The sequence below is a fragment of the Streptopelia decaocto genome (genome assembly GCF_964273445.1).
Source record: "Streptopelia decaocto genome assembly, chromosome: 25".
NCBI classification, from domain to species: Eukaryota; Metazoa; Chordata; class Aves; order Columbiformes; family Columbidae; genus Streptopelia; species Streptopelia decaocto.
Window position 1 is genome coordinate 657,844 of NC_138680.1, and position 27,876 is coordinate 685,719.

Sequence of the window (27,876 nt, forward strand, 5' to 3'; positions counted from 1 at the left end):
GCGGCGGGGCCGGCGGTGCCGGAGCGGGGCGGGCGGCGGGGCCGGACCCCAGCATGCCGCAGCTCGAACCGGCGGGGGGGGACGATTTGGGGGCCCCCGACGAGCTCATCGCTTTCCAGGATGAGGGCGAGGAGCAGGACAAGGGCGCGGGGCGCGGTTCGGCCCACGGGGACCTGGACGAGCTCAAGTCGTCCCTGGTCAGCGAGACCGAGAACCGGGGCAGCGGCACCGGCACCGGCTCCGGCTCCGACTCCGAGGTGAGTCCCGGGGGTGGCGCTTGGGGAGGGGGGGACGCGACCCCCGGCCGGCCCCGCTCACGGGCCTCTCCCCGCAGGCGGAGCGACCCCCCCAGCCCCGGGAAAGTTTCCAGAAGCCGCGGGACTATTTGGCAGAAGGTACCGGCTCCGTTCCCGCCCCCCCCGCCCCGGTTTGCTCCCCGCTCCCGGTCCCCGTCGCATCCCCCGGGACCATTCGACACTTCGCAACTTCTTTGTTTCCGCCCCCGGCTGCGGGCGGGACCCCCCCCGTGTCCTCCCCCCGTGTCCAACCCCCGTGTCCAACCCTCTCCCGGTGTCTTCCCTCCCTCCCCCCGGAGGAACCGGTCCCGACCCCCCCCACGGGCCCCAAGTCCCGCCCCCCCCCCTCGGTAGCCGGCCCCCAATCGTTCTCCTACGGATGGATCGGTGCCCCCCCCCTGCATGGAGGAACCAGGCTCGGGACCCCCCCGCAGCCGGGGCCCTTTCGGGAGTGACCGACACCGGGTCCCCCCCCACAACCCGGACGCTCCTCCCGCAGTCGGGACCCCCCAGAACAACCAAGGACCCCCCCGCAAAGGGACATGGGCACCCCCAGAGTAACCTACCCGGGAGCCTCCAAGTGAGGACCCCCCCAAGAGAACCAAGGACCCCCCCAGTTGACATGGGCACCCCCAGAGCAACCTACGCACCCCCCCCAAATGGGGTGTCCCCCCAACAAACCAAGGACCTCCTCCAAGGGATTTGGGCACCCCCAGAGGACCCCCCCTAGGAGAACCAAGGACCCCCCCCCAGCTGACATGGGCACCCCCAGAGGGACCCCCTCAAGTGAAGACCCCCCCCAAAACAACCAAGGACCCCCCCAAGGGACTTGGGCACCCCCAGAGGCCCCCCCAAGTAAGGACCACCCCCAAACCAACCAATGACCCCCCCCCAAGTGCACCCCCAATGGGACCTACCCAAGTGGGGAGGGGGTCTCAGACCCACGATCCCCCCACACTCCCATCCTTGCCTCCCCCCATAGGAACATCCCCCCCTTCCTGACCCCCCTTCCTTCTCTCCCCAGTGGTCCGACGCCAACAAGAGGGGGGGTTTTTTAAGGGCCCCCCCTACCCCGGGTACCCGTTCCTGATGCTGCCCGAGCTGGGCAGCCCCTACCTCGCCAACGGAGCCCTGTCCCCCGGCGCCGCCCGCACCGTAAGTGCCCCCCCCGACACCCCAGTTCGGGGATGCTCAGCCCCCCCAGCCCCATCCCGAACAACAACAAAAACCCAGAAGAAACTGAGTTTATTCCCCCTTTTTTAAGTTGTTTTGCTTTGTCCCTTTAAGGGGGTGCACAGGGCGGGTGGGCTTGAGGGGGGGGAGGTTTTTTGGGGTGGGGGGGTGGAAACCTGACCCTGAGCTGTGCCGCTTTTCTCATTTAAAACTGTTCCTTTCGACTGGTTTAAAGCTCTTAATGGGCTGACATTGTCTGTCCCTCTGCGGCCTTTAGGAACTGATTGAGCAAATTGAGCGAGTGTTAGATGGGGGGGGAAGGAGAGAGGGATTCACCCCCCCAAACCTCAACAGCGGCTCAGTGTGCCCGGACCAGCCCCGGCACCCACCTGGTTTGGAGATGTAAACCTGGTTTGGAGATGTAAACCTGGTTTAGAGATGTAAACCTGGTTTGGAGATGTAAACCTGGTTTAGAGATGTAAACCTGGTTTAGAGATATACCTAGTTTATAAATATAAGCCTGGTTTAGAGGTGTAAGCCTGGTTTAGAGATATACCTAGTTTATAAATATAAACCTGGTTTTAGAGATGTAAGCCTGATTTAGAGTTATAAACCTGGCTTAGAGATATAAACCTGGTTTAGAGATATACCTGGTCTATTAATATAATCCTGGCTTAGAGATGTAAACCTGGCTTAGAAATATAATCCTGGCTTAGAGATATAAACCTGGCTTAGAAATATAAGCCTGGTTTAGAGATGTAAACCTGGCTTAGAGATATAAACCTGGCTTAGAGATATAAACCTGGCTTAGAGATATAAACCTGGCTTAGAGATATAAACCTGGTTTAGAGATATACCTAGTCTATTAATATAAGCCTGGCTTAGAGATGTAAGCCTGGTTTAGAGAGGTAAACCTGGTTTAGAGTTATACCTGGCTTAGAAATATAAACCTGGCTTAGAAATGTAAACCTGGTTTAGAGATATAAACCTGGCTTAGAAATATAAGCCTGTTTTAGAGATATAAGCCTGGTTTAGAGATGTAAACCTGGCTTAGAGAGATACCTGGCTTAGAAATATAAACCTGGTTTAGAGATATAAACCTACTTTACAAACATCAACCTATTTTAACAATATAAACCTGATTTAGAAACAAACTACTCCACACCCAGCCCTTCCCTGCCTCAGTTTCCCCTCCTGGCATGGTGACACCTGATGGTTTTAAGCTTGGGCTCTGTAGGAAGCTGCGTTATCCTATGGGATATATATATATATAAATAGAGCATGGCAAAGGTTGGTGCGATTGGGACAGGATCCCGCCTTCCCATGTATATTTAGGGTTTGCTTTATGGGAAGCATCTGGTTGGAATGGTCGTTGTGTGTCAATCCCAGCCGGGGGGGGGCGGGTTGGGTGAAACCCCCACGTTCCGATAAAGGTTTTATTCCCAATTGGTCACTTTTTTGGGGGTTACTGTGTTTGGGAGACGATGCGCGACTGGGCACGATCCCAAACGCCAGCGAGGAAGGGGGAATAATGACCAGGGTTGGGATTCAAGAGCGGCCGCTAACGATGGTTTAATGAAGCCCAGGAAAGGGATTAATTAAAAGGAGCTGGTGGGTTCGGGGTGTGGGATGAGCCCGGAATTGGGGCCGGATCGGGGCGTTTCTGTGCCGAGCGGGGGCGGATTTGGGGGTGAATTGGGTGCTGGGGGTTCGTGGGTGCTCGTCATGTCCCAGTGCAGCCGGGGGGGTCCTGGAGCCCCGTTTTGCTTGGTGAACAAGCTCAGGAAAATCCCCTTGTCCATGAGCTCCTGAAGGATCCACCGGATCCCGGGACATTGTGGTGCTGGTGAGTCTGGACCAGGTCCGGCCAGGCACAGCATCCTTGATCCTGTACCGGGTATGGCATCCTGGATCCTGCTTGGGATCAATCCAAGCACAGCATCCTTGATCCTGTATCAGATCCATCCAGGTGCAGCATCCTTGATCCCATACTGGGCACAGCATCTTTGAGCTCAGACCAGATCCCACCAGGCCCAGCATCCTCGATCGCGTATAAGATCTGACTGGGCACACAGCATCCTCAGTCCCAGACCGGATCCATCCAGGTACAGCATCCTCGATCCAGTATTGGATCGGGCCATTCACAGCATCCTCAATCCCATATGGGATCCATCCATGCACAGCATCCTCGACCTGTACTGGGCACAGCATCCTGGATCCCACACCGGATCCATCTGGGCACAGGATCCTCGATCCTGTATTGGATTGGGCCATTCACAGCATCCTTAATCCCATATGGGATCCATCCAGGTACAGCATCTTCGATCCTGTATTGTATTGGGCCATTCACAGCATTCTCAATCCTATATGGGATCCATCCGGGGACAGCATCCTCGATCCTGTATTGGATCGGGCCATTCACAGCATCCTCAGTCCCATATGGGATCCATCCAGCCACAGCATCCTTGATCTGTACCAGGCACAGCATCCTGGATCCCGGATCCATCCAGGCACAGCATCCTCGATCCTGTATTGGATCGGGCCATTCACAGCATCCTCAATCCATATGGGATCCATCCAGGCACAGCATCCTCGATCCTGTATTGGATCGGGCCATTCACAGCATCCTCAGTCCCATATGGGATCCATCCAGGCACAGCATCCTTGATCCTGTATTGGATCGGGCCATTCACAGCATCCTCAGTCCCATATGGGATCCATCCAGGCACAGCATCCTCGATCTGTTCTGGGCACATCATCCTCAATCCATATGGGATCCATCCAGGCACAACATCCTCGACCTGTACCGGGCACAGCATCCCGGATCCCACACTGGATCCATCCGGGCACAGGATCCTCCACCCCGTGCTGGCTCCATCCTTAACTCCCTACGGGATCCACAGCGGCCTCGATCCCGCCCCAGATCCCCCGATCCCCGCTCTGCGCCCGCAGCTCCAGGCCAAGACCCAACAGGCTGCTCAGCACCCACCAACCTGTTTTTCCCCATTTCCTTCCTTTTTCCCCCCGAACCATTGGAGGAAACGCTCTGACCCGCAGGATCCACCCGCCATCCAACCACGCGGAAAAGGGAAGAATCGGGGTCTAAAAACCCCAAACCCCACTAATCCCGTGCCCAGGAGATGCTGGAGATGCAGGTGATGGAGCCGGTGGCGGCAAAACCGCCCGAGTTGTGCTTCCCTGGATCAATACACAGGGAAACGGGGGCTCTGCCACCCCTCTGCTCCAAAACAAATGGGAAATACATTGATAACCTGCAAAATAGCAAGAAATCAACCCAAAACGATGCCTTCGCACACCCCAAACCCTTCGAGTCGCTTCATCCTCGTGTGAACCCACCGGGTGCAGCCGATCGATCCGCGTTAATTCACTTCGCTATTAACTGGAATGTCTTAATTATTATCATTTCTAAGCACGACCCTGAAATTTAGTGTTTTTCCCCCAACCCAATGTGATTTTTATGGCCGGGGGGGGATTTTCTGGGGCTCCTCGAAATCAGTGGAGGAACGCGCCGCCGTCTAATGATGGAATTGATGCTCAGAGCAGCATTTCAACCCGATTTTCCCCCAAAATACCCCCAGAATCGGGGACCCCGCGCTCCAAACGATACAAAAAAACAGAGGCGGATCTGTCTGGGAGAGAAAAACCCATCGGCGCAACCTGCCAAGGAAAATGATGGAGATCCAGATTGTTTTTGGCAAGGCGGAGGGTGCTCCGGAACGCGGGCGGGATGGCGGCTCCGGCAGCGCGGGGGGGGGTTTGGCGCCGTGGGGCGGAGGGTTTGGGGTTTATCGGGGTGTTTTGCATCCGGGGGGGTTGTTTGATGCTCCGTGCGGCTCCTCCGTGAGATTGATTTGAGATTGGTTTATTAGGGATTGATTTATTAGGGATTGATTTATTAGGGATTGATTTATTTGGGATTTCCCCCCCACAGCGCATGTTCCCTCCCCCCCCCCCGCAAATTTTCAGGGGGAAACCCCCCCAAAAAAGGCTTTTTCACACATTTTTTAGCTTCTTCAGCCGCCAGCCCCACCGCGACCCTCCCGTGCCTCAGTTTCCCCACTCAGCCCCTTCGCACACAATGGCCCCTTTATGTCTCCTCCTTAATTATGCTCTGCGGCTAATTACCCTGAGTTGTATTTCTTTCTTTCTTAGGGGGGCTCAATGAGCCCTCCAGGAGGTTCCAACCCCCCCCAACTTCTCCCTCCTCCTCCCTTTTCCGACACGATTCCCAAATTAAAGCGATGAAGTAAGCGCTCCGGGCGACGCTCGTAAGGCCGGGGTTCGTTAAGGGGACTTAACGCGCATTCATCATCTTTCTGGTATTCTCAGCAGCTGCTTTTCATTAGATTTGATTTATTTTTGGGGTATTTTTTCGCTTCCTCGAAGCCGCTCGGGGAAGAGGAGCCTGGCGAGGAAGAGGAGGGTGAAGGGTGTGGGGGGGTCACACTCGTCCTGTGGCTCCTATTGGGGTTTGGGGTGTGATGGGGCTGGGGATGGTACCCCAGGGAGGAGGAAGAGGAGGAGGAAGAGGAAGGGGTGATGGTGATGTGCAGATTCATGGTTTCTGTGTGTTCTGGGGGTACTTTTTTGGCTGGGTTTTGGTACAGGACCACCCCCCCCGCCCCGGTGTCCCATGGGTGCTGGGGGGGTGCAGGACTCTACCATGTCCCGTGGGTGCTGTTGGGAGGTGTGAGACTCCCCCGTGTCCCATGGGTGCTGCTTGGGGGGTACAGGACACCCTCATGTCCCATGGGTGATGGGGGGGAGTGCAGGTCTCCCCCATGTCCCATGGGTGCTGTTGGGGGGTACAAGACACCCCAATGTCCCATGGGTGCTGTTGGGGGGTGTGGGACTCCCCCATGTCCCATGGGTGCTGGTGGGAGGTACAAGACACCCCAATGTCCCATGGGTGCTGTTGGGGGGTGTGGGACACCCCCATGTCCCATGGGTGCTGGTGGGGGGTACAAGACACCCCAATGTCCCGTGGGTGCTGTTGGGGGGTGTGGGACTCCCCCATGTCCCATGGGTGCTGTTGGGGGGGTGTGGGACTCCCCCATGTCCCATGGGTGCTGTTTGGGGGGTGCAAGACCCCCATGTCCCATGGGTGCTGTTGGGGGGGTATGGGACTCCCCCATGTCCCATGGGTGCTGTTGGGGGGGTGTGGGACTCCCCCATGTCCCATGGGTGCTGTTGGGGGGTGTGGGACTCCCCCATGTCCCATGGGTGCTGTTGGGGGGGTGTGGGACTCCCCCATGTCCCATGGGTGCTGTTTGGGGGCACAAGACTCCCCAATGTCCCATGGGTGCTGTTTGGGGGGTACAAGACTCCCCATGTTCCATGGGTGCTTTGGGGGGTGTGGGACTCCCCCATGACCCACGGGTGCTGTTGGGGGGTGCAAGACACCCCCATGTCCCATGGGTGATGGAGGGGAGTATAGGACACCCCCATGTCCCATGGATGCTGTTTGGGTGGTGTGGGACTCCAGCAGGTCCTATGGGTGCTGTTGGGGGCACAAGACTCCCCAATGTCCCATGGGTGCTGTTTGGGGGGTACAAGACACCCCTATGTTCCATGGCTGCTGTTGTGGGGTGCAGGACACCCCCATATCCCATGGGTGCTGTTGGGGGGCATAGGATGCTCTGATGTCCAATGGGTGCTACTGGGGGGGGTGCAGGACCCCCAGGTCTCCCACGGGTGCTGCAGGGGGTTACAGGACATCTCATATCCCCCCCAAAACGGGGATGCTCTGGGGGGGGGTCACGGCCACTGGGATTTGTTCCACTGGGGCAGGGCTGAGCCCTTTGCACCCACTGGGACCCGCCCCCAGCACTGGGACCCCCCAGCACTGCGACCCCCGCCCCCAGCACTGGGACCCCCGGCGCAGCTGCGGGCTGAATGGAGCCATTCAGGGGCTGGAGGGGGCTGGGAGCCGGACAAACGCCTTGGGGCAGTGCTGAAAACTTGGTGCCACCACGCAGGGGTGCAGGGGGCGACTTGGGGGGCTTGTCTGGCGCCACTCGGGGCTTGTATGGTGGGTAGGGGGGTGTGCAGGGGATGCTGGGGCACCCATGGATGAGGGATGCTCAGGGTGCCCATGGGATGCTTGAGGCACCCATGGGTGAAGGATGCTCATGGTTGAAGGATGCTTGGGGTGCTCATGGGATCCTTGAGGCGCCCACAGGTGAAGGATGCTTGGGGCCCCCATGGGTGAGGGATCCTCAGGGTGCTCGTGGGATACTCTGGACACCTATGGGTGAAGGATACTCGGGGTGCTCATGGATGAGGGATGCTCAGGGCACCTGTGGGTGAGGGATGCTCAGGGCACCAAGGAACGAGTGATGCTCAGGGTGCCCGTGAGCAAAGGATGCTCAGGGCACCCATGGGTGAGGGATGCTTGGGGCACCCGTGGGTGAGGGATGCTCAGGGTGCACATGGGATGCTCAGAGCACCCGTGGGTGAGCAATGCTCATGGTTGGGGGATGTTTGGGGTGCTCACGGGATCCTTGGGGCACCCACAGGGGAGGGATGCTCATGGTGTTCATGGGATGCTCTTGGTACCCATGGGTGAGGGATGCTCATGGTGCTTATGGGATGCTATTGGTACTCATGGGTGAGGGATGCTCAGGGTGCTCGTGGGATACTCTGGACACCTACGGGTGAAGGATACTCGGGGTGCTCATGGCTGAGGGATGCTTGGGACACCCACAGGGGGTGGGTGATGCTCGTGGTGCTCATGGGATGCTCAGAGCGCCCATGGGTGAGGGATGCTCGTGGTGCTCATGGGATGCTCAGGGTGCTCATAGGATGCTTGAGATGCCCATAGGTGAGGGATGCTTGGGGTGCTCATGGGATGCTCAGGGTGCCCATGAGTGAAGGATGCTCAGGGCACCCATGGGTGAGGGATGCTTGGGGCACACGTGTGAAGGATGCCTAGGGTGCTCGTGGCATCCTTGGGGCACCCATGGGTGAGGGATGCTCATGGTTGAGGGATGCTCAGGGCACCCACAGGAGAGGGATGCTCGTGGTGCTCATGGGGTGCTCAGGGTGCCCATGAACAAAGGATGCTCAGGGTGCTCATAGGATGCTTGAGATGCCCATAGGTGAGGGATGCTTGGGGTGCTCATGGGATGCTCAGAGTGCCCATGGGTGAGGGATGATCAGGGTGCTTGTGGTTGAGGGATGCTTGGGATGCTCAGGGTGCTCGTGGGATGCTCGTGGTGCCCATGGGATGCTCAGGGTGCCCATGAGCAAAGGATGCTCGTGGTGCTCATGGGATGCTCAGAGCGCCCATGGGTGAGGGAAGCTTGGGGTGCTCATGGTTGAGGGATGCTTGGGATGCTCAGGGTGCTCATGGGATACTCAGGGTGCCCATGAGTGAAGGATGCTCGTGGTGCTCATGGGATGCTCAGGGTGCTCATGGGATGCTCAGAGCGCCCATGGGTGAGGGATGCTCGGGGTGGTCATGGTTGAGGGATGCTTGGGATGCTCAGGGCACTCATGGGATGCTCAGGGCGCTCATGGGATGCTCAGGGCGCTCATGGGATGCTCAGGGTGCCCATGAGTGAAGGATGCTCGTGGTGCTCTTGGGATGCTCGTGGTGCTCTTGGGATGCTCGTGGTGCTCTTGGGATGCTCAGGGTGCTCTTGGGATGCTCAGAGGGCCCATGGGTGAGGGATGGTCAGGGTGCTCATGGTTGAGGGATGCTTGGGATGCTCATGGTGCTCATGGGATGCTCAGGACACCCCCGGACGGAAGTGACTTTGGGCAGAGCTCTGCAGGGTCCCGGCAGCGTCTCAGCACCACACTCCAGCCCCGGGACCCTCATCCCGCTTCCTTCCCACCCCGGACCCAGGGCCAACGTCCCCTGGTGTCCCCAGCACCGTGACGTGGGGCCTGTGTCTCGAGACAGGCTCAGTTTTACACTCATCTCAGTTTTACACGGTGAGGTGTGGGGACAACTCAAGATGCGGCCTTGTGTTTATCCCTTTAAAAAGCCTCAAATCCCGATGGGAAAAGCGATAACCCCGCAGGTGTGTTTGGTGGGGACACGGGGACACAAGGGACCCCCCAAAATGGCTCATCCCGGTGTTGGGAACCGACATCTGGAGGAGATTATTTGGCCGGGAGGGGGGGACACGGGGATTTACGGTGTGTTCCCAGGCTCTAAATCCTGCGGAACTAGGGTTTCTCCCCCCCCCCAATTATCCACAGGGAAGCGGCTCCTCACGTGGGGTGTGGGATGGGGGGGACAGGACGTTTTGGGGATTTTTCCCCATTTTTGGTGGGTGTGAAGGTGGTTTATTTGAGCTGGAAGGACACCCAGGCCCCTCTGTCCCTGTGTCCCCGGCCCCTTCCCTGTGTCACCCCCAGCTCGAGGGGATCAGGACCCCCCTTTTTCCCCCCCTTTCCCCCCCTTTCCCCCCCTTTCCCCCCCTTTTCCCCCCCTTTTCCCCCCCTTTTCCCCCCCTTTTCCCCCCCTTTTCCCCCCCTTTTCCCCCCCTTTTTCCCCCCTTTTTCCCCCCTTTTTCCCCCCTTTTTCCCCCCTTTTTCCCCCCTTTTTCCCCCCTTTTTCCCCCCTTTTCCCCCCTTTTCCCCCCTTTTCCCCCCTTTTCCCCTTTTCCCCCCTTTTTCCCCTTTCCCCCTTTTTTCTGTCTTCCCCCCTTTTTTCCCCTTGTCCCTCTTTTTCTCCCAATTTCCCTCTTTTTTTCCCTCATTTCCCCCCCATTTCCCATTTCTCCCCTCTCCCCATTTTTCTCCTCAATTACTTTTCTCCCCCATTTTTCTCTCCCCCATTTCTCTCCCTTTTTTTCCCTTTTCCCCCTTTTCTCACCCTCCTTTCCTTCCCTCCTCTCTCTCCCCTATTTTTCCTATTCTCCTATTTTCTTTTCCTATTCTCCTTCCTCCCTCCCCTATTTTTTCCCCATTTTTGGGGGCCCCCATCCCCTTTTCTAACATCCCCACATTTGCATCCCCCAGCACCTCCCACCGTTCATTAAACATCCCGCAAAACCCCATTTCTCGCTGCATCTCCCCGGAACGATTTGGGATGATTCGGGATGGATTCAGGATGGATTTGGGATGGTTCGGGATGGATTTGGGGGCGAAGGGGCCGGAGCGGGGCCGGGAGGGGGAGGGGCAGTGACCGGCAGCTGTGTAAACAGGCTGGGGGCGCCGGGGCCACATTCGGGATCATCCAGCCCCGAGGTTTTGCAAAACCCTGGGAATTCGGGCTGGAAAAGGGGATGGTGGGGACAGGCAATTCAGGGGCACCGACCCCCAGAAGCTGCCCCAGGGATGGATGGACATGGGAGGGGTGGATGGACATGGGAGGGATGGATGGACATGGGAGAGATGGATGGACATGGGAGGGATGGATGGACATGGGAGGGATGGATGGACATGGGAGGGATGGACAGACATGGGAGAGATGGATGGACATGGGAGGGATGGACAGATGTGGTAGGAATTGTTGGACACGGGAGGGGTGGATGGACATGGGAGGGATGGACAGATGTGGTAGGAACGGGTTGACACAGGAGGGATGGACGGACGCGGGAGGGATGGACAGATGTGGTAGGAATGGACGGACCTGGGAGGGATGGACGGACACGGGAGGGATGGACAGATCTGGGCGGGAGGGATGGACAGATCTGGGCGGGATGGACGGACGTGGGAGGGATGGACGGACGTGGGAGGGATGGACGGACGTGGGAGGGATGGATGGATGTGAGAGGGAGGGATGGACGTGGGAGGGATGGACAGATGTGGTAGGAATGGACGGACGTGGGAGGGATGGACGGACATTGGAGGGATGGACGGATGTGGTAGGAATGGACGGACGTGGGAGGGATGGACGGACATTGGAGGGATGGATGGACATGAGAGGAAGGGATGCATGGACGCGGGAGGGATGGATGGACCTGGGAGGGATGGACGGACATTGGAGGGATGGATGGACGTGAGAGGGAGGGATGGACAGATGTGGTAGGAATGGATGGACCTGGGAGGGATGGACAGACACAGGAGGGATGGACGGACACGGGAGGGATGGATGGACGGATGCTGGAGGGATGGACGGATGCTGGAGGGATGGACGGATGCTGGAGGGATGGACGGACGTGGGAGGGATGGACGTTGCAGATGTGCCCACGGGATGTTTCTTCGGATGCAGGAGCTCGCCTGCAGGTTTTGGGGATGGGGATGCGGCGGTGGCTCCCACGGACTGGTCTCAGGAGGGAAAAGCCAGTGCAGAGGCTGCTTGGCCCTGGAAAAATGTCAGCTCGGGTCCCAAATGTGCCTTTTTTCTCCCAAAACGAGAGGCCACGGGGATGTTTGGGGCTTTGAGCCCAGTGCCACCCTGTGCGGTCACACTGGGACATGGGACACGCCGGGATGTGCGAGGTCAGGGGAGGCAGCGCCGGGATGCACAACCCTGGGACGCGAGATGGTGGGACACGCGACACCGAGACACGTGGCACTGGGACAGGATGTGGAGTTCTGGGACATGCGACGCAGGAGATGCGACGCTGCGACATGAGGTGTTGGGACGTGTGGCACCAAGACACTGGGACATGCGGTGCCAGGACATGAGACACGGGGACATGAGACATCGCGACGCACAATGCTGGGACATACAAGCCAGGATCTGAAGTTCTAGGACATGCGATGCCAAGATACATGACGCTGGGACACAAGATGGTGGGACATGTGGCACCAAGACAGTTGACACTGGGACATGTAACACCAGGATATGCAGAACTGGGACACGTGATGCCAGGATGTGATGTGGGGACATGAGATGGTGGGACACGCAACACCACGACACATGGTGCTGGGACGTGCAATGCCAGGGTATGAAGCTCTGGGACATGAGATGGTGGGACATACAACAGCAGGACACGTGACATTGGGACACGCAACACCAGGATATGAAGTTCTGGAACATGCGATACACGCGATGCAAGGACACATGACACTGGGACATGTGATGCCAGGACATGTGATGCCAGGACATGCGATCCAGGGACATGAGATGTTGGGACATGAGACGCTGGGACATGCAACACCAGGATATGAAGTTCTGGAACATGCGATACACGCGATGCAAGGACACGTGGCACTGGGACATGTGATGCCAGGACATGTGATGCCAGGACATGCGATCCAGGGACATGAGATGTTGGGACATGAGACGTTGGGACATGCAACACCAGGATATGAAGCTCTGGGACGTGTGACATTGGGACATGAGATGGTGGGACATACAACAGCAGGACACGTGATATTGGGACACGCAACACCAGGATATGAAGTTCTGGAACATGCGATACACGCGATGCAAGGACACATGACACTGGGACATGAGATGCTGGGGCACACAATGCCAGGACACGTGATGCCAGGACACGTGATGCCAGGACATGCGATCCGGGGACATGAGACGTTGGGACATGAGACGTTGGGACATGAGACGTTGGGACGTGCAACACCAGGGTATGAAGTTCTGGAACACGCGATACACGCGATGCAAGGACACATGACACTGGGACACGCGATGCCGCAACATGGGATGTTGGGACACGCGACACCGGGACACACAAAGCCAGGATGTGACGTTCTGGGACGTGCGATGCCAAGACATGCGACGTTGGGACAGGCGGAGCCGGGACACCCGGTGTTGGGACACCGATATAAATCCCGCACACACGACGCCCAGACAGACAACGCCGGGACGCGGGGACACGCGATGGTGTGACACATGTCACGGGGACACGCGGCGCCAACCAGGATGTTCCCAGCGGTGCTTTTCCGCTTTTCCCAGGAAAAACGGCTCAGGCGGGATGGAGCCCGGAGCGCGGAAGAGGAAATCTGCTCATTAAAGCCCCTAATTGGGCATTAGGGGATCCCGTGGCGTTCGCGCCTCCTCCCCGAGCACGGGGGCGAATCGCTGTCACCATTGGCACCAGCACGGCCCCCCTGTCGCCGCCACCCCCGTCACCACCACCACCCTTTCCTGCAGCTCCCCCCCCGCGGAGGGGACAGACAGACAGACAGGAGCCTCCATTGTGGTCCCGCCGCTGCAGCAGGGAAGGGGTTAACTCGCCGCTTTTAATTGGGGGGCGGCTGGTAACGAGGAAGCAGAACTCGCTCTAATCTCTCTGGAATGTGACCGATTTTCAAACTGTTTTCTCGGTTTCTTACCATCCCCGAGGTGCCGCTCGCGCGGCTCCCGCGCGCGGTGGGACAGGGGGAGCTGTGTCCGGGCTGGGGCCAAGAGGAAGAAAAAGGGGGGGGGGTCTTCATTTTTCCACATTACCACTGAACCGTTCGCCAGCCCCCCCGCCTTTGTATATTTTGAAAGGGTCCCCCACTCCCTCTCCCCTCCCCGGCCTCCCGACGCGGCTTCCAAATGAGAAGCAGCCTTTTATACGCGCGGCCGCGGCCCCCGGCGGCTTCTCCGCTTACAGAATAGCCCAGAAAGACCCTTTGTGATGGGGCCGGGCTGGGGGGGCTGGGGGTGTCACCCGGCGCGGCCGCGGGGACGGGGGACCTCGGCTCGGGGGGGACACTGTGGGTATCGCCGGGTGACGGGGTGTCTTGGGGTGGTCATAGGGGTGTTGGTACACCTCATGTGACACCCAAGTGCGGCCATGGGGACGCTTGTGGCATCTTGTGGTGGTTGTGGGGATGTTGGGACATCTCGTGTGACACCCAAGCACGGCCATGGGGACAGCCAAGGGCACCTCATGATGGTCACAGGGATGTCAGGACATCTTGTGTGATACCCAAGTGTGGCCACGGGGATGTTTGTGGCATCTTGTGGTGGTTGTGGGGATGTTGGGACATCTTGTGTGACACCCAAGCACGGCCATGGGGACAGTCAAGGGTACCTCATGATGGTCACAGGGATGTCAGGACATCTGGTGTGACACCCAAGTGTGGCCACGGGGATGTTTGTGGCATCTTGTGGTGGTTGTGGGGATGTTGGGACATCTTGTGTGACACCCAAGTGCGGCTGTGGGGACAGTCAAGGGCACCTCATGATGGTCACAGGGATGTCAGGACATCTGGTGTGACACCCAAGTGTGGCCACGGGGATGTTTGTGGCATCTTGTGGTGGTTGTGGGGATGTTGGGATATCTCGTGTGACACCCAAGCACGGCCATGGGGACAGTCAAGGGCACCTCATGATGGTCACAGGGATGTCAGGACATCTGGTGTGACACCGAAGTGTGGCCACGGGGATGTTTGTGGCATCTTGTGGTGGTTGTGGGGATGTTGGGACATCTTGTGTGACACCCAAGTGCGGCTGTGGGGACAGTCAAGTGCACCTCGCGGTGGTCACAGGGATGTCAGGACATCTGGTGTGACACCCAAGCACGGCCATGGGGACAGTCAAGGGCACCTCATGATGGTCAAAGGGATGTCAGGACATCTTGTGTGATACCCAAGTGTGGCCACGGGGATGTTTGTGGCATCTTGTGGTGGTCGTGGGGATGTTGGGATATCTCGTGTGACACCCAAGCGCGGCCATGGGGTCAGTCAGGGCATGTTGTGATGGTCATAGGGATGTTGGGACACCTTGTGTGACACCCAAGTGCAACCATGGAGACACTTGTGGCATCTTGTGGTGGTCGTGGGGATGTTGGGACATCTCGTGTGTCACCAAGCACAGCCATGGGGACAGTCAGGCATCTTGTGGTGGTCGTGGGGATGTTGGGACATCTCGTGTGTTACCAACTACAGCCATGGGGATGATCAGGCATCTTGTGATGGTTGTAGGGGTGTTGGGACGCCTTGTGTGACACCCAGACACCCCATGGGGATGCTCAGGCAATCTTGTGTGACACAGTCATAGGGGTGTTGGGGCACGTCGTGTGACACCCAAGCATGGCCACAGGGACACTTGCAGCATCTCATGATGGTTGTAGGGGTGTCAGTACTTCTCATGTGGCACAAAGCATGGCCATGAGGACACTTGTGGCGTCTTGCGGTGGTTGTAGGGATGTTGGGACATCTCATGTGACACCCAGACACACCACAGGGACAGTCAGGGGCATGTTGTGATGGGATGTCGGGACATCTTGTGTGACACCTAAACATGGCCATGGGGACAGTCAAGGGCATCTCGTGATGGTCACAGGGATGTTGTGACACCTCGTGTGACACCCAAGCATGGCCATGGGGACAATCAGGGCATGTGATGGTTGTAGGGATGTCGGGACACCTTGTGTGACACCCAAGCACACCATGGGATGCTCAGGGCATCTCGTGATGGTCACAGGGATGTTGGGACACCTCGTGTGACACCCAAACATGGCCATGGGGACAGTCAAGGCAATGTTGTGATGGCTGTAAGGACGTCAGGACACCTCGTGTGACACCCGAGCACACCGTGGGGATGCTCAGGGCACTGTAATGCCACTGTGGCACGGCTGTGGGGATGTTGGAGACCGTGTCCCATGTGTCACCCTGGCATGGCCACGGGGACATTGGGGCACCTCGTACATCACCCTGGCATGGCCACGAGGTTGTTGGGGTGTCCTCTGTGTCACCCTGCCACAGCCACAGGGACACCCTGTCCCTCACCACCGCTGTCCCCACAGCATCTCTGCACAACCTTCTCCCTGTCCCACGAGTCAGCAGCTTGGTGGCACGCGTGGCGGTGACAGTGGTGACAGTGGTGACAGTGGTGACAGGGGTGACAGCGGCTCTTTGGGACCAGCCCAGGGTTGTCTGGCTGCCAGATCCCGGGGCTTCCCCACCACAGCAGCTCCGATCCCCCGAGCTGGAGGCGGCGGCAGAGCCGGCGCTTTGGGGAGCGGATCCTGCTGTCCCGGGGTGCACAACGGGGACACGGGTGACGGGGACACAGGTGACGGGGACACAGGTGTTCCTCATGCGCTCCCGGTTCCTTTGTACCCATGGGTCCATCCCACCGTTGTCCCGGTGGCATCAAAAATCTCATGCACAGGCACCGGGATGCTGGAGCGTCCCACGGGGGTGGGACACGGGGCAGCGGGTTTGGGGTGAAGCAGGTTTTTGGGGGATCCCCTGTGCTGGCTGTGGCGGGAAGGGTTGGGGGACAGGGAATGCTCGTCTCGGTGGCATCGGGACAGTGACGCGGCTGGGCGGTCCCCATGGGGTGCTGGGGGACAAGGGGGGATGCTGGAAATGCAGGATGAGGATACTGGAGTTGGAGGGGGACACTGGAGAAGGGGAGGGGGTGCTGGAGGTGGGGGATGCTGGAGATGTATGATGGGGATACTGGAGATGTACGATGGGGGTACTGGAGCTGAAGCGGGGAGATACTGGAAGGGCAGGGGGATACTGGGGATGGAGGGGGTGATATTGGAAGCCAATGGGGGAGCACTGGAAATGCAGGGAGTGGGTACTGGAGATGGAGGGGGGGATACTGGAGATGTAATGGGGTGTTACTGGAGACGTAGGAGGGGTTACTGGAGATGGAGAGAGGATACTGGAGAAGCAGGAGGGGGATACTGGAGATAGAGGGGGGTTACTGGAAACGTAGGAGGGCAATACTGGAGACTGGGGTAGGATACTGGAGATGGAGATGGGATACTGGAGATGCAGGAGGAAATACTGGAGATGGAATGGGGGATACTGGAGGTGCAGGAGGGGGATACTGGAGAGGTGTTTGGGGCTACTGGAAGCCAGTGAGGGAGTACTGGAAATGCAGGGAGTGGGTAGTGGAGATGGAGGGGGGATACTGGAGATGGAGTACAGGGGATACTGGAGATGGAATGGGGGGTTACTGGAGACATAGGAGGGGGATACTGGAGGCTGGGGTAGGATACTGGAGATGGGATACTGGAGATGCAGGAGGAAGTACTGGAGATGCAGGAAGGGGATACTGGAGAGGTGTGGGGGGATACTGGAGGCCAATGGGGGAGTACTGGAAATGCAGGGAGTGGGTACTAGAGATGGAGGGGGATACTGGAGACGTAGGAGGGGGATACTGGAGATGGAGTACAGGGGATACTGGAGATGTAATGGGGGGTTAATGGAGATGGAGGGGGGTTACTGGAGGTGGAGATGGAATACTGGAGATGTAGGAGGAATACTGGAGATGGAATGGGGGATACTGGGAATGGAGTGCAGAGGGTACTGGAGATGGAATGGGGGACACTGGAGATGGGATAATGGAGTTGTAGGAGGAATACTGGAGATGGAATGGGGGATACTGGAGATGGAGTGCAGTGGGTACTGGAGATGGAATGGGGGGGTTACTGGAGGTGGAGATGGGATACTGGGGATGGAATGGGGGATACTGGAGATGGAATGGTGGATACTGGAGATAGAGTGCAGGGGGTACTGGAGATGGAATGGGAGATACTGGGAATGGAGTGCAGGGAATACTGGGGATGGAATGGGGGATACTGGGGGTGGAGTGCAGGGGGTACTGGAGATGGAATGGGGGATACTGGGGATGGAATGGGGGATACTGGGGATGGAATGGGGGATACTGGGGATAGAATGGGGGATACTGGGGATGGAGTGCAGGGGATACTGGAGATGGAATGGGGGATACTGGAGATGGAGAGCAGGGGGTACTGGAGATGGAGTGCAGGGGGTACTGGAGATGGAATGGGGGGGTTATTGGAGGTGGAGATGGGATACTGGAGATGTAGGAGGAATACTGGGGATGGAATGGGGGATACTGGGGATAGAATGGGGGATACTGGAGATGGAATGGGGGATACTGGGGATGGAATGGGGGATACTGGGGATGGAATGGGGGGTACTGGAGATGGAATGGGGGATACTGGGGATGGAATGGGGGGTACTGGAGATGGAATGGGGGATACTGGGGATGGAATGGGGGATACTGGAGATGGAATGGGGGGTACTGGAGATGGAATGGGGGATACTGGGGATGGAATGGGGGATACTGGAGATGGAATGGGGGATACTGGGGATGGAATGGGGGGTACTGGAGATGGAATGGGGGATACTGGGGATGGAATGGGGGTTACTGGGGATGGAATGGGGGATACTGGAGATGGAATGGGGGGTACTGGAGATGGAATGGGGGATACTGGGGATGCAGAGGGGGATGCTGGAGACTGGGGGAGGTGGCAGGCGATGCCGGGGGCTACGGACACTGGGGGGGCCGCAGGAGGCAGCGCGGGGGGGCCGTGCCAGTCCGGCCCGGGAAGGGTTAACGCTGCCCAGCGCCCCCAGCGCCCCCAGCGCCCCCAGCTCCTCGCTGGGTTTTCCTCCCAGCTGCTGCGGCTCAGGAAGGTTCTCGCTGGGGGAAATTCCTGCGAATTCCTGCGCGCAGCTGCCGCCCGTCCCGGCCGCATTCCGAGCGCCGGCATCGCGGGACCTTCCTCCCCCCGCCGTCTGCCGGGAAATGCCTCCGGCCCCCCCGAAACACACCACACAAAGCACCTTTCTTTTCGGGGGCCAGAGCCAGGGAGACAAACCCGCGCGTCGCAGCGAGATTTAACCCGGGGAGGGGGAAAAGCCCGGAAAAAGCCCCCCAAAAGCCCCATATTTACTGCCTCTCATTGCAATGTGGGGGTTTGGTGTTGGTGTCCTGGGGACCCCCCAGGGATGAGCCCCACAGCTTGTGCTGGGCGTCACTGTGGCCCAAAAATACCATTTTTGGGGTCACCGTGGCCCAAAAATACCATTTTTTTGGGGTCGCCGTGACCCAAAAATACTATTTTTGGGGTCACCGTGGCCCAAAAATACCGTTTTTGGGGTCGCCGTGACCCAAAAATACCATTTTTTTGGGGTGGGGAAAGGCAATGTCGGCGCAGGGGGGTGAGGAATTGTGGGGAGGGGACAGGGGGCTCGTGGGTCCCCAGCAAGACAGAAACAATTTGGGGCAGAATTTGGGGGTTTGGGGCTTTGCATCATTTGGGGGATTTTCCACCATTTCTGGGCTCCATTGGGGCTTCTCGGGCTGAAAACAGCCCCGTGTGCCCCCCGAACCCCCTTTGCCACCAGCCACAGTGTCCCCCACGGGTTGGGGTGTCCCCAGCTCAGTGTCCGGCCAGGGCTGGGGGGGCGTTTTGGGTTGGGGGGGTGTTTTGGGGCCAGGGGGTGTTTTGGGACCAGGGAGTGTTTTGGCACCAGAGGGTGTTTTGGGCCTGGGGGGGATGTTTTGGGCCTGTGGAGATGATTTAGGGCTGGGGGGTGATTTGGGGATGGGGGCAAGTTTTGGAGCCAGAGGGTGTTTTGGGGCTGGGGGCGAGTTTTGGGGCTTGGGGGGGTTGGGGCCAGGGTATGTTTTGGGACCAGTGGGTGTTTTGGGGCTGGGGGTGAGTTTCGGGGCCAGCATACATTTTGGGGCAGGGGGATGTTTTGGGCCTGGGAGGTGTTTTGGGGCTGGGGGGTATTTTGGGGCTGGGGCATGTTTTTGGACTGGGGGGATGATTTGACCAGGGGTTGTTTTGGGGCCAGGGGCTGTTTTGGGACCAGGGGGTGTTTCAGAGCTGGGGGGTGTTTTGGGGCCAGGGGATGTTTCAGAGTTGGGAGATGTTTTGGGTCTGGGGGATGTTTCAGAGCTGGGGGTGTTTGGGGCTGGGGGGCTGATTTGGAACTGGGGGGCTGATTTGGGACTGGGGGGATGTTTCAGAGCTGGGGGTGTTTGGGGCTGGGGGGCTGATTTGGAACTGGGGGGCTGATTTGGGACTGGGGGGATGTTTCAGAGCTGGGGGTGTTTGGGGCTGGGGGGCTGATTTGGAACTGGGGGGCTGATTTGGGACTGGGGGGATGTTTCAGAGCTGGGGGTGTTTTGGGACTGGGGGGCTGATTTGGGGCTGGGGGGATGTTTCAGAGCTGGGGTGTTTTGGGGCTGGGGGGCTGATTTGGGACTGGGGGGATGTTTCAGAGCTGGGGGTGTTTTGGGGCTGGGGGGCTGATTTGGGGCTGGGGGGATGTTTCAGAGCTGGGGGCCTGATTTGGGACTGGGGGGATGTTTCAGAGCTGGGGGTGTTTTGGGACTGGGGGGCTGATTTGGGACTGGGGGGATGTTTCAGAGCTGGGGGTGTTTTGGGGCTGGGGGGCTGATTTGGGACTGGGGGGATGTTTCAGAGCTGGGGGTGTTTTGGGGCTGGGGGGATGTTTCAGAGCTGGGGTGTTTCTGGACTGGGGATGTTTTAGAGCTGGGGTGTCTCTGGGCTGGGGGTGTTTGGAGCTGGGGTGTCTCTGGGCTGGGGGTGTTTGGAGCTGGGGTGTCTCTGGGCTGGGGGTGTTCGGGGTGGGGGGTCTCAGCCCGCTCTCCGGCAGTACCTGCAGATGAAGTGGCCGCTGCTGGACGTCCCCACGGGCGCCGCGCTGAAGGACAGCCGCTCGCCGTCACCAGCGCACCTGGTAAGAGCCGCCAGACCCAGGCTGACGCGTTGCCCCCGGGACGCTGCCCCGCTGCCCGTAGGGCTGGGTTTCGGGGGGGGCGGCCGTTGTTTCACCCACCCACGCGCCATCGTGTCCCCCGCAGTCCAACAAGGTGCCGGTGGTGCAGCACGCCCATCACATGCACCCGCTGACGCCGCTCATCACCTACAGCAACGAGCGCTTCTCGCCGGGCTCGCCGCCCGGCCACCTCTCGCCCGACATCGACCCCAAGACGGGTGAGCAGGGGAGGGGACACAGAGGGACCGGGGAGGGGACAGCGGAGGGACCGGGGCGGCGGCGGCGCCACCCCGGGGTGTTTGCACAGCGCTGGGTGGGGGGATGTGAGCGGGGATGGGGTGTCAGCTGGGGACAGGTTTGAGTGGGGGGACCCTGCAGGTCTCCGTTGTGGTTGTCTGGGCGTCTGCACCTCCAGATGGGTGCTTGGGGGGCGATGGGTGCTGGGAGATGGGGTGCTCAGAGAGAGGGGGGTGCTGGGAGGGAAACGGGGTGCTGGGAGGGAAACAGGGTGCTCAGAGGAAGATGGGGTGCTCGGAGGAAGACAGGGTGCTTGGAGGAAGATGGGGTGCTTGGAGGAAGTTGGGGTGCTTGGAGGAAGATGGTGCTTGGAGGAAGTTGGGGTGCTTGGAGGAAGATGGGGTGCTGGGAAGCAGACAGGGTGCTCAAAGGGAGGGTGCTCAGAGAGAGAAATGGGGTGCTGGGAGGGAAATAGGGTGCTCAGAGACAGGGGGATGCTCCGAGGAAGATGGGATGCTTGGAGAGAGATGGGGTGCTGGGAGGAAGATGGGGTGTCAGTGGAAAATGGGGTGCTGGGAAGCAGACAGGATGCTGGGAGGAAAGCGGGGTACTTGAAGTGAGGGTGTGCAGAGATGAGGTGCTGGGAGGAAGACAGGGTGCTTAGAGAAGATGGAGCGGTCAAAGTGAGGGTGCTCAGCGGCAGATGGGTGCTGGGAGGAAGGTGTTGGAGGCAGGCGGGGTGCTCAGAGGAGGATGGGGTGCTCAGAAGGAGGGTGCTGGGAGGGAGATGGGGTGCTGGGAGGAGGATGGGGTGGTCAGAAGGAGGGTGCTGGGAGGAGGATGGGGTGCTGGGAGGAAGATGGGGTGGTCAGAAGGAGGGTGCTGGGAGGAGGATGGGGTGCTGGGAGGAGGATGGGGTGGTCAGAAGGAGGGTGCTGGGAGGGAGATGGGGTGTTCAGAAGGAGGGTGCTCAGAGGAGGATGGGGTGCTCAGAAGGAGGGTGCTTGGAGGGAGATGGGGTGCTGGGAGGAGGATGGGGTGCTCAGAAGGAGGGTGCTGGGAGGAGGATGGGGTGCTGGGAGGAGGATGGGGTGCTCAGAAGGCGGGTGCTGGGAGGGAGATGGGGTGCTGGGAGGAGGATGGGGTGCTGGGAGGAGGATGGGGTGCTGGGAGGGTGGGTGCTTAGGGGGAGATGGAGCGGTCAGCGGGTGCTCGGTCGCTGCCACGTCCGTGTTTCTAACCCCGCGTCCGTCCCCGCGCAGGAATCCCGCGCCCGCCGCATCCCCCCGAGCTGCCCCCCTACTACCCGCTGTCCCCCGGCGCCGTGGGGCAGCTCCCGCACCCGCTGGGCTGGCTCGTGCCGCAGTAAGGATGGGCCGGGGGCTCCGGGTCCCCCCCTTGTCACCCCCATGTCTCCCCGCATCCCCCTCCCCCTTTATCCATGGCTCCCCCCACGAGCCCGGCGCGATGCTGAGGGTCTGGCGGGGGCCGGGATGGGGGGGACGCTATAAATTTGGGGAATGGGGGGCCGGAGGTTGGCCGGGGAGCATCCCTGTGACCCGAGGAGGGACGCTGGTGCTGTTTCCACAGGCAGGGCCAGCCCGTCTACTCCATCCCCCCCGGCAGCTTTCGGCACCCGTACCCCGCGCTCGCCATGAACGCCTCCATGTCCAGGTGGGTCTGGGGGGACAGGGGACCCTCCCGGGGGTCCCAGCGCTTTGGCCGCTGCCTTGGGGTGGGTGAGGGGCGCCCAGCAACACCCCAGTGGCTCCGGGGGGTCGTGGTGGCCTCGTCAGCCAAAAATACCCCCGGGGTGGAGATGGTGCCCATGGGTGATTAGGTCCAATGATTTTAATTACAGTTATGTTTGGAGTTGGTCTTTCTCCCATTTTGATGACGAAGTTGATATTAATTTGATTTTTTCCAATTAAAAGAAAAGCAAGACAAGCTAATGGTGCCATTGTGCTCGCCAAAATTTTTGCCACCGTTATTCCTCCTAAACTAACCTGTTTCCCCAAAAATAAGACAGGGTCTCATATTAATTTCTGCTCCAAAAGATGCATTAGGGCTTATTTTCAGGGCATGTCTTATTTTTCCATTTATTCTCGAACAAAAATCAACATTTATTCAAATATAGTCATGTCATCCCATTGTGGAACATCACCATAACTCTGCAAACCCTGTCTGTCCATTCTATTGCTAATTCATTTTACTTTTTTACGTCTATTTAAATTGGCTTTTTAATGAATTGTAACTAGGGCTTATTTTTGGAGTAGGGCGTATATTTTGAGCATCCTCGAAAATCCTGTGGAATCACGCTAGGGCTTATTTTGGGGGTAGGTCTTATTTTGGGGAAACAGCGTAATGGCTTTGGGCACAGGTTGTGAAACGCTTCCTAAAGCTTTTGTTCCATATTTTGGTGGCCTGGAAAACCAAGGGTGTCCCATGGGGGCTCAGGGCAGCGCTTGGGTTGGGTCTATGTGGCCGTAATGATGCGTAAAATCAACAATTAGTGATAAAATAAGTCGATATGAATAAGGGTCATAGATTTTAGGCATTTACTAGGTTAATAAGAATAAGGTTCCAGTTGAGGCCTGTATCCAGTGCAGTGCCTCAGGGGTCGGTGCTGGGACCGGTACTATTCAATATATTCATCAATGATTTGGACGAGGGAATAGAGTGACTGTCAGCAGGTTTGCTGATGACACCAAGCTGGAGGAGTGGTGACACTGGAAGCTGTGCTGCCATCAGAGACCTGGACAGGCTGGAGAGCTGGGCGGGAAAAATGTAATGAAATAGAACAAGGGCAAGTGTAGAGTCTTGAATCTGGGCAGGAACAACCCCAGGGTCCAGTGTAAGTTGGGGAATGACCTATTAGAGAGCAGCGTAGGGGAAAGGGAGCTGGGGGTCCTGGGGACAGCAGGGTGACCATGAGCCAGCACTGGGCCCTTGTGGCCAGGAAGCCAATGGGACCTGGGGTGGGTTAGAAGGGGGTGGTCAGTAGGTCAGAGAGGTTCTCCTGCCCCTCTGCTCTGCCCTGGGGAGACCACACCTGGAATCTTGTGTCCAGCTGTGGCCCCTCAGTTCCAGCAGGACAGGGAACTGCTGCAGAGAGTCCAGCGCAGGGCAACAAAGATGCTGGAGGGAGTGGAGCATCTCCCGGGTGAGGAAAGGCTGAGGGAGCTGGGGCTCTGGAGCTGGACAAGAGGAGACTGAGGGGGGACTCCTTCATGTTTCCAGATATCTAAAGGGGGAGTGTCAGGAGGATGGAGCCAGGCTCTTCTGGGTTACAACCAGTGATAGAACAAGGGGTAACGGGTTCAAACTGGAACACAGAAGGTTCTGTTTAAATATGAGAAGAAACTTGTTTGGGGTGAGGGTGGCAGAGCCTGGCCCAGGCTGCCCAGGGGGTTGTGGAGTCTCCTTCTGTGCAGACATTCCAACCCGCCTGGACACCTTCCTGTGTCACCTCATCTGGGTGTTCCTGCTCCATGGGGGGATTGCACTGGATGAGCTTTCCAGGTCCCTTCAACCCCTGACACTCTGGGATTCCGTGTGTGACCCTGTGCTGCTGACAACCCCCGTCCCTCTCGTCCCCCTGCAGTTTGATGTCCAGCCGCTTCTCCCCGCACATGGTCCCACCGCCCGCGCACGGGCTGCACCCCTCGGGCATCCCGCACCCCACCATCGTCTCGCCCATCGTCAAGCAGGAACCCGCCCAGCCCAGCGCCAGCCCCGCGGCCACCTCGTGAGTGGGGGGACGGGACCCCCGGGGACGGGGAGCGTGTCCCCAGGGCTCCCAACCCACCGGCCCCGTCCTTGCAGGAAATCGCCCGTCGGCGTGAAGAAGGAGGAGGAGAAGAAGCCGCACATCAAGAAGCCGCTCAACGCCTTCATGCTGTACATGAAGGAGATGAGGGCCAAGGTGGTGGCCGAGTGCACGCTGAAGGAGAGCGCCGCCATCAACCAGATCCTGGGCCGGCGGGTACGGCCACCACCTTGTCACCCAAAAGTGACGTTTGGCCCCGTCACCCCCGGCTCAGCCCCTCAGCGCCAGCCCGGGAGACGAGGGGACTGGGGGGACCTGGGGGCGATGGGATGGGGTGGGGTGGGCGGTCACTGGGGTCAGCATCCTATTCTTGGGGTTTGTGGTGTGATTTGGGGGTTTGCAACCTGACTTTGGGGTTTGCAGAATGGCTTTGGGGTTTGCAGTGAGACTTTGGGGTTTGCAGTGTGGATTTGGGGTTTGCAGCATGTCCTTGGGGTTTGCAGCATGTCCTTGGGGTTTGCAGAATGGCTTTGGGGTTTGCAGAATGGCTTTGGGGTTTGCAGCGAGGTTTTGGGGTTTGCATTGTGACTTTAAGATCTGCAGTGTGGATTTGGGGTTTGCAGTGTGTCCTTGGGGTTTGCAGCATGAATTTGGGGTTTGCAATGAGGTTTTGGAGTTTACAATGTGACTTTGGGGTTTGCAGTGTGACTTTGGGTTTTGCAGTGAGCCTTTGGGCTTTGCAGAGCGGCTTCGGGGTTCACAGCATGGTTTTGGGGTTCTCAATGAGGTTTTGGTGTTTGCAGCGAAGTTTTGAGGTTCGCAGTGAGGTTTCAGGGTTCGCAGGGAGATTTGGGGGTTGCAGTGTGATTTTAGGGTTTGCAGGGAGGTTCTGGGGTTCGCGGGGAGCTTTTGGGGTTCACAGGGAGATGTTGGGGTTCGCGGGGAGGTTCTGGGGTTCGCGGGGAGGTCTCGGGGGCTCAGCGTGTCTGTCCCGCAGTGGCACTCGCTCTCGCGGGAGGAACAGGCCAAGTACTACGAGCTGGCGCGCAAGGAGCGGCAGCTGCACTCGCAGCTCTACCCGACCTGGTCTGCGCGGGACAACTACGTGAGTGGGGCCGTGGGGCCGGCCAGGACGAGCTGTCCCTCCTGTCCCCTCCTGTCCATTTCTGTCCCCTCCTGTCCATTTCTGTCCCTCCTGTCCCCTCCTGTCCCCTCCTGTCCATTTCTGTCCCCTCCTGTCCATTTCTGTCCCCTCCTGTCCATTTCTGTCCCTCCTGTTCCTTTCTGTTCCCTCCTGTCCCCTTCTGTCCCCTCCCTGTCCCCTCCCTGTCCCCACCTGTTCCCACCTGTCCCCTCCTGTCCATTTCTGTCCCTTCCTGTCCCCTCCTGTCCATTTCTGTCCCTTCCTGTCCCTTCCTGTCCATTTCTGTCCCCTCTTGTCCCCTCTTGTCCCTTGCTGTCCCTTCCTGTCCCTTCCTGTCCCTCCTGCCCCTTTCTGTCCTCTCCTGTCCTCTCCTGTCCTCTCCTGTCCCCTCCTGTCCCCTCCTGCCCCTTTCTGTCCCTTTTCTTCCCCCTTGTCGCCCCCTGTTGCCCCCTGTCCCTTTCTGTCCCCACCTGTCCCTTTCTGTCCCTCCTGTCCCCCCTGTCCCCTCCTGTCCCTCCTGTCCCCTCACCGGTTCCTCCTCCCGTTTGGCGGGGGGGAGGTTGCTCTGCGCTCGGTTTTTGGGGCCGATCCGCCGCCACCAGCAGCTCCCGCATCCCCCTGAGCTGCTCCAGGGCACCGCCTGCCCCATTTCTCCTCCGCCAAGGGGGAGAAGAAACACCTAAAACACCAGATGTTACGTTCCCAGGGCAAGAAAAAGAAGAGAAAGCGCGAGAAGCTGGCGCAGCAGCAAAGCCACGACGCCGAGAGTGAGTATCCCCCCTCCCAGTCTCCTCCGTCCCCCCGACCTCGGCCGCTCACAGCGTCCCCGTCCTCCGCAGCTTCTTCCAAGAGCAAGAAGCCGTGCGTGCCGTACCTGCCGGCCGAGAAGCCGTGCGCCAGCCCCGCGTCGTCGCACGGCAGCATGCTGGATTCGCCCGCCACCCCCTCGGCCGCCCTGGCGTCCCCGGCCGCGCCGGCCGCCACCCACTCGGAACAGGCGCAGCCGCTGTCGCTCACCACCAAGGCGGAGGCGAGGGCTCCGCTGGGCTCCGCCGCCTTCCTCGCGGGCAAAGCCGCCTCTTCTTCCTCCTCCGGCCTCGCCAGACCCGTCCCCTTCTCCTCCACGGCTCTGCTGTCCTCGCCTCCTCCGGCCATGCCCGTGCTGCAGACGCAGCCGCTGTCCCTGGTCACCAAACCCGCTGACTAAGGGAAAATTTGTCCCCCCTCGTCCTTGTCCCCTATATCCCCTCCCTGCTGTACGTTGCAGAAGCCACAATCAAGATTCGAATGCAGCCAAAACCATTATTGGTCAATATTTGACCTTTGCTGAACTCTTTCTTTTTCTGTAAGCAGACTCTGGAGGGAAGGGGCTTTCTGCTCGGAGCTGCTGCCAGCAGGCGACCTAAAGACCGTTTTTATTAAAAAAAGAGGAAAAATAATTAAAAAAAAAAAAGAAACCCTTGATGGAAATCTCCGTGGGCAGGAGGAGCCGAGCGCCCGGCGCTGCCGCCGGCCCGGAGCTCCCGCGTGGGGACACGCCGGGGACACGCCGGCGCCAGCGCCACGTCCCGGGGCGGCAGCAGCAGCGTCGGTACTGACCGGACCCCCCGGCTGCTCCGAGGAGCCGGGTCCTGCCCGCGGACGCTGTGTCGTGCCGGGGTGGGCAGGATCCGGGGCTGAGCCCCGGGTGGGGTGGGCTTGTTATTTTTCTCCTTGAATCCCTGTTATTTTTCACAAAAAAGATTAAAAAAAAAGGAAAAAAAAAAGGAAATAAAACTACAGCTGCAACTCGCCGCCTGAGCGTGGTCCGTGGGGGGAGCGTCGCTCCCGCCTGTCGCCAGCGCTCCAGT

At 59.0% G+C, this 27,876-nt stretch overlaps 1 protein-coding gene across 3 annotated transcripts; it reads left to right on the top strand.

The window, feature by feature from the left end:
* TCF7L1 (transcription factor 7 like 1) lies at window positions 1-27,819 on the top strand. Of its 3 annotated transcripts, XM_082072638.1 has the most exons (12): window positions 1-257; window positions 335-395; window positions 1,321-1,451; window positions 20,754-20,837; window positions 20,962-21,094; window positions 22,376-22,478; window positions 22,704-22,787; window positions 24,718-24,861; window positions 24,939-25,098; window positions 25,880-25,987; window positions 26,733-26,793; window positions 26,866-27,819. In XM_082072638.1, the coding sequence occupies exons 1-12, from the start codon at window positions 54-56 to the stop codon at window positions 27,231-27,233; spliced, it is 1,641 nt and encodes a 546-aa protein (XP_081928764.1). In that variant the 5' UTR covers window positions 1-53; the 3' UTR covers window positions 27,234-27,819. The 3 variants fall into 3 exon arrangements, with proteins under 3 accessions (XP_081928764.1, XP_081928763.1, XP_081928765.1); XM_082072637.1 differs by having other exon boundaries at window positions 26,733-27,819; XM_082072639.1 differs by lacking the exon at window positions 335-395 and having other exon boundaries at window positions 172-257.
* The last annotated feature ends 57 nt before the right edge of the window (window positions 27,820-27,876 follow it).

Coding starts and splice junctions, on each gene's coding strand:
- TCF7L1 (XM_082072637.1), top strand. CDS start 54: ATGCCGCAGCTCGAACCGGCGGGGGGGGACGATTTGGGGGCCCCCGAC. Junction 258..334: donor GCTCCGGCTCCGACTCCGAG/GTGAGTCCCGGG, acceptor CTCTCCCCGCAG/GCGGAGCGACCCCCCCAGCC. Junction 20,838..20,961: donor CGCCGTCACCAGCGCACCTG/GTAAGAGCCGCC, acceptor TGTCCCCCGCAG/TCCAACAAGGTGCCGGTGGT.